Source organism: Triticum aestivum, chromosome 5D (assembly GCF_018294505.1).
Source record: "Triticum aestivum cultivar Chinese Spring chromosome 5D, IWGSC CS RefSeq v2.1, whole genome shotgun sequence".
Taxonomy (NCBI): Eukaryota; Viridiplantae; Streptophyta; class Magnoliopsida; order Poales; family Poaceae; genus Triticum; species Triticum aestivum.
Window position 1 is genome coordinate 523,599,347 of NC_057808.1, and position 5,719 is coordinate 523,605,065.

General features: G+C 42.4%; 1 protein-coding gene across 1 annotated transcript; it reads right to left on the reverse strand.

Moving 5' to 3' along the window:
* Nucleotides 1-4,364: 4,364 nt before the first annotated feature.
* LOC123125953 (protein LURP-one-related 15) lies at nt 4,365-5,180 on the reverse strand. Its single transcript, XM_044546389.1, has one exon. The coding sequence runs from the start codon at nt 5,119-5,121 to the stop codon at nt 4,513-4,515; it is 609 nt and encodes a 202-aa protein (XP_044402324.1). The 5' UTR covers nt 5,122-5,180; the 3' UTR covers nt 4,365-4,512.
* Between the last annotated feature and the right edge of the window lie 539 nt (nt 5,181-5,719).

Genomic DNA, 5,719 nt, shown 5'->3' on the forward strand with positions numbered 1-5,719 from the left:
TTCCCCTTATGATAACCCCCTTTACGCCAATTGCTTAACAAAATTAACCCCCCTTTTAAAGTCATAAGAGAAAAAATAGATAGCAAATCTGAGCACTGATAGAAATTTCCACTGCAACTAACATCCACAATGGCATGCTTAGCATTCTTAGCATTGGGCTGTACATGGGCTCGGGCTTCACGTTAATTAAAAGGTTGAAGAATACTAAGAATTCCTCTCAACAATACTTATCAATAAAATAAATAATTATCAAATTGAATGCCTTTCAGCATTCAAGGGCCGGGTGTGAATGTCGGTGGGCCGCATATGCATACTTGTTTTTGGACGATGGCTTGGGTCAACAGTATGGCGCGCGCGCGCGCACACACACACCGGCTAGTCCCTTTTGCACGAGAGCTATGTCTCGCATAAAGCGAGACGAAAGAAAGCTCTCGCTTAAGCCTCCGTAGTAATGGGCTGGCCTATTTAGCGCATATATAGTAATAAAATAGAAGAAATAGGGACGAAAAACGGACGAGGCGTTTTGGCTCAAGGGCTCAGATGAGCCCGGGAGTGAACAGTAAAATCATAAACAATACTAGAAATATTCAAAAATCCCAAAAAAAATTTGTGGTGAAAGATGCGTGAGTTCATGATGCCCGTGAAAAAATTCAAAGCATTTGAACAACTGACGAGCTCCCAGCAACAAAGACCAATTTGAGGCCTATGAAAAAGTTCATTGTTTTGCACTATTCGGATCTGATTTTTTCTTAGAGCTATTCAGATATTCGAATGCGGTGAAACTTGGCACAGACATCACACACTCAAGCATCTTTCACCACAAAAAAAATTGGTGCTTCTAGCCACTACGCGAGGGTTGGGTTCGTGTTAGTATAACACACCGGGTGTTCTGTTTTCTCCTCTCTTTTTTTCTTCTTTGGTTTTCTATTTTTCGTCGTTATACTTCGTTTTTTCTTGTATTTCTACATTTCTATTTGTTTAATTCATTGTTTTTATCGGTTTTTTCTTTTTCCTTTCTCCTTTTTCTTTGGTTTTTTTCTTTCTTGGTTTTCAATGTTCTTTCTTTTTCATTGTTTCTTTATTGGTTTTATATTTTTTAATTCTTTTTACATTTGTTCTTTGGTTTTATTTTTTGTAAAAAAAATTCTGTCATTTCTTTTTTTATTATCATTTACTTTTCACTTTTCTTTCTTTCTATTGGTTTTCATTCTACAGTTTTCATATACATCAGACATATTTTCAATACACATTTAGCATTTTTAATACAAGATAATTATCTTTTGAATACATGTTCAACATTTTTTCGACACACATTTACCTTTTCTTTTAAATCTTGATTAACTTTTTCAAATATAATTTAACATTTTTTGGAACACATGTCAACTTTTTTTTCTATATACATATTTAACATTTTCCAAATGTTTGAGGAACATTTTTAAAATACTTGTTTAACATTTTTTTAAATGATTTACTGAAAATGTATATACATGAGAAAAACATTTCGTTAGTTTTTAACACATGGTCTACACTATTTCTATATACATTTAACATTTTTAAAGCTTTATTAACATTTTTCAAATACTTATTCAAATTTTTTTCAAATACCTGATTACATTTTTATATACTTGGTAAGCAAATTTCATCAATTTTTTAATACAAGGTCAAATTTTTTCTATAGACATTTAATCTTTCCAAATGCTTGATTAAAAATTTTAAATACTTGTTAAACATATTTCTTGAAATGCTTGATTAACATTTTTTATATACATGATAAAAAACATTCATCATTTTTTAATACATGGTCACATTTTTTCTACACAAATGTAATATTTTCAAATGCTTGATTAACATTTTTCATATACATGATAAAAAAAATTCAATATTTTTAATACATGGTCAACATTTTCCTATACACATTAGCATTTTGCAAATGCTCGATTAACATTTTTCAAATACATGATTAACATTTTTCCACTACGTGATCAATTTTTTTATACATTTTTCATATATGTGATAACATTTTCTCTGTACACGTTTGACATTTTTCAAAAACTTGGTCAACATTTTTTAAATGTTTTTATAGACTTTGTCTGTAAGATAATTTTATAATATTTTACAGTATAAACAAAACTGAAAAAATAAAGCAAAGAAGAACATAGAATACATACAAAAACAGAAAAGGGAGGCTATAGCCTCCCGCGAGGCTGGGTCGGCCCATCTGTGGCTTCCCCGGTGCGAGGCTTGCCCTCTGCCTCGCTTACAGCGAGACATAGGGGCGCCCGCTCGCGGGTGGGTTACGGTTAGAATTAGGTTTTTTTAGAACATTAGAATTAGGTGCACAATGGACTAATAAGCGACTAGCCTACAACTGGGCTGGGCTGTTGGGCTGGGAGTGGGACTGTATTGTCAATTTAAATACGTAATAAACATAAAAAAACTAGTTCAATATGCATTCTACTAAAAAGACCTTATTCCATATACATGACAGAGAACTATTACAAAAATTATACCAAAACTCATTTTCTTGCGGGGGTTATACTAAAACTCATTTGAGGATGAAGGTCAAGAACAATTATTGATAAAACAAATAATTTATCACAAATATCAGCTCGAATGCCTCTCAACATTCAAGGGCCGTGTGTGAATGTCGGCGGGCTGCGTATGCATATTCTTGTGTTTTTGAACGATGGCTTGGCTTAACAGTATGACATACATGCCCCTGAAAACGGTATGACATACACCCTATCAGCACAACAATCATACAATATACGCAACACAACCACCACTCCGCTGCAATAAAAAAGCTTAAGTTTTCTTTGCCTTCTGCGGCGGCGTCGCCGGTCCGCCTTGCCTTCGGTGGCCTTCGGGCCATGGAGGCATGGTGGACCCTGATCCTTGTTGGCGGGAGGGATCTTGCTCCATTTTTAGTTGTTTTTGTGAGTTTGTTTAGGGTTTGTTTCGTGCTCAGGAAGACGAGATGGTGACGGCTTGCTGAATATGGAATAAGGTTCTCCCCGCCTAGCCACCGTTCCGGTGATGCGTCTAGCGTTGTCGGAAGGTGAGTGGAGGAGTGTCTCCGGCGGATTTAACGGGATTCGGTCAGTGTTTGGTCTTTTGTGGTCTGCTTGGATCCAGTCTTTTTCGTCTTCTTTCGTTTGTCAACATGTTGGATAGTGTCGATCTATACTTCTTTTCATCGACGGCGTTGTCCTTCTGGTGCGCTGGTCCTGTGGGGCCTTAATACAACTCCTTCCTGGTTGTCTACTACAACAAGTTATACCTAAAAATCACAGCAACCAATGTTTTTCCTAAGGTTTCAGTTTTGACTTTGTGGAAGTAGAGCCCATTAAAAAGCGGGAAAGCATTTGTTAACATCCGACTGATAACCCAATGCATGTCGTTGGATCTGAGTTTGATTAGATGGCCCACAGTTCAACCCCCCCTCAGGCGCAATAGGAAAATGTTTCCCCAATCGCAACATGGATCATCCTTCAACCGGCAAGCTCAACATGACTCATATTGCAAACTGGTGTTAGAGGCTTCCACGAGCACAACATGGATCATGGTGCAACCGGTGAGTGCAACATGGTTCATGTTGCAAATGCGGTTAGGGTGGTAGACGAATTTTTTTCCCGAGCGCAACATGCAAGTTGCAACCAAAGAGTACTACATGGCTCATGTTGCAAACGGGTCGGGTCGATGGACTGCCACAAATGTTTCTTCAAACGTAATATGGGTCATGTTGCACCCGGTGAGCTTATCAGCATGAGAGCTGCTATACGTACGATCAATTTATGTACGATCATTGCACGGCAAGACTCATCTGATGTGGTGGGCCCAAACCTCAGGAAACATGCATGTCTCTTGTCGTACAAATCGTATGATAATAGATCGTACGTGAGGCAGTTTCGTATCAGAGAGCTGCTATACGTACGATCAAATTATGTACGACCTTTGCACGACAAGACTCATCTGGTGTGGTGGGCCCAAACCTCAGAAAACAGGCCTGTCTCTTGTCATACAAATCGTATGATAATAGATCGTACGTGAGGCAGTTTCGTATCAGAGAGCTGCTATACGTACGATCAAATTATGTACGATCTTTGCACGACAAGACTCATCTGATGTGGTGGGCCCAAACCTCAAGAAATAGGCCTGTCTCTTGTCGTACAAATCGTATAATAATAGATCGTACGTGAAGTTTCGTATCAGCATGGCTCATATTGCAAACGGGTGGGGTCGCAGTGAATGGCTGACACGGACAAAGTAGACGGCGCTGTCACGCGCGGGATACAACGGCTCTGAAGGCGGTCGATTCCGCGTGTAGTGCGCGCTTAAAAAGCTGTACCGAATTTGTTTTTTCCACAACCCAAGGATATGTCCTTTGCTTGCAAATGAAGAAAAAAAAACACCTGGTCGAGTGCTAGTGATTTTCCACAACGAAAATGATGTTATCTCGACAAATGTTTTACAAACGAAGCTGCGGCGATTGATCAATGGCTAGTTCCAGTGCTAGTGATGCATCTGGTCGAGAATCACGGTGAGCGCGAGGATGAACGCCTGGTCGACGCCGGGGTTGATCCTCGCGGTATACGTGTGCCTCCCGAGGAACGCGCCGCCGGCCGTGTTCTGGCGGCTGATCCGCGCGACGATGTTGCCATCGGAGTCGTCGCCGCCGCCGCCTCCAGCAGAGACCATGCACACGCCGATGACGAAGTCCGGGACCCGCTCGCCAGAGCCGTTGCCGGCGAGGAACACGCGCACCTTGGTCCTGGCGAGCTGCACGGGCGCGGTCTTCACCGCGACGAAGAGCAGATTCCTCCGGCTGGTGCTGTCCCCCCTGTACGCCTCCCACCTCGTGCTCGCGAGGTAGGTGGAGTCCTGCAGGGTGAGCACGGGGCGGCGCGACGCCGCGTCGAGGAGGAGGGAGCGGTGCTGGAGGAAGCTGAAGACGGCCGCCTCCACCTGCATCACCGCCGCGCCGTGGGCGTCCGTGACGGTGAAGTCACGCCCCGTCACGCTGATCGTCTTGGTCACCGCGAACGCCGTGGCGGCCGGCGCGCAGAACCGCGAACCCACCACCACCACTGCCGGAGTCGCCTCTGCCGGCTCGCCGCTCATGACCGCGCACGTGGAGGATGATTGCTTGGGTTATGGACGTTTGTACGTGCTGAGTGGTCGAGGCTTAAACGGTAAGGATGGAGAATGGTTGAGACTGGCAAATATAACGGAGTACTATGGTCGGTCTCCGGCCGGTTTGACCACCGTGACGCTGAAAGCCACGGCTGCATCCGCCAACTTTGAACGTACAAGTTGATTTCGGTTGCTGTCAATATCATTTGGCCGGCCCTATGGGCGAACAATTCTAGCCTGCACACTGATTTTGAAACTAGCTAGCGAAAACAGCTCAACATGACGGGAGCTTCAGGTTTGCACTGAAATTTCACTTCCCTCGCCCGTTCAATATTGCTTGAGGATCAAAATGCTCTGGTGGTGCGACTGCGGTTCAGAGGGACACATATTCCTTTTGGAAGATCATTTTGTGAGTTCTGAAGTCCAACAATTGGTGGTTGGGGGGTGGGAGTGATCCTGCCTGCTTTTTATTTTCGCTTCCAATTTTAAAGTCAAACCTCGCAAACTTTGATAAGTTTATGGACAAAAAGGTTTACATCTAGAATGCCAAACATATATCATTATATTCATCATAAGTTGTTGTTCT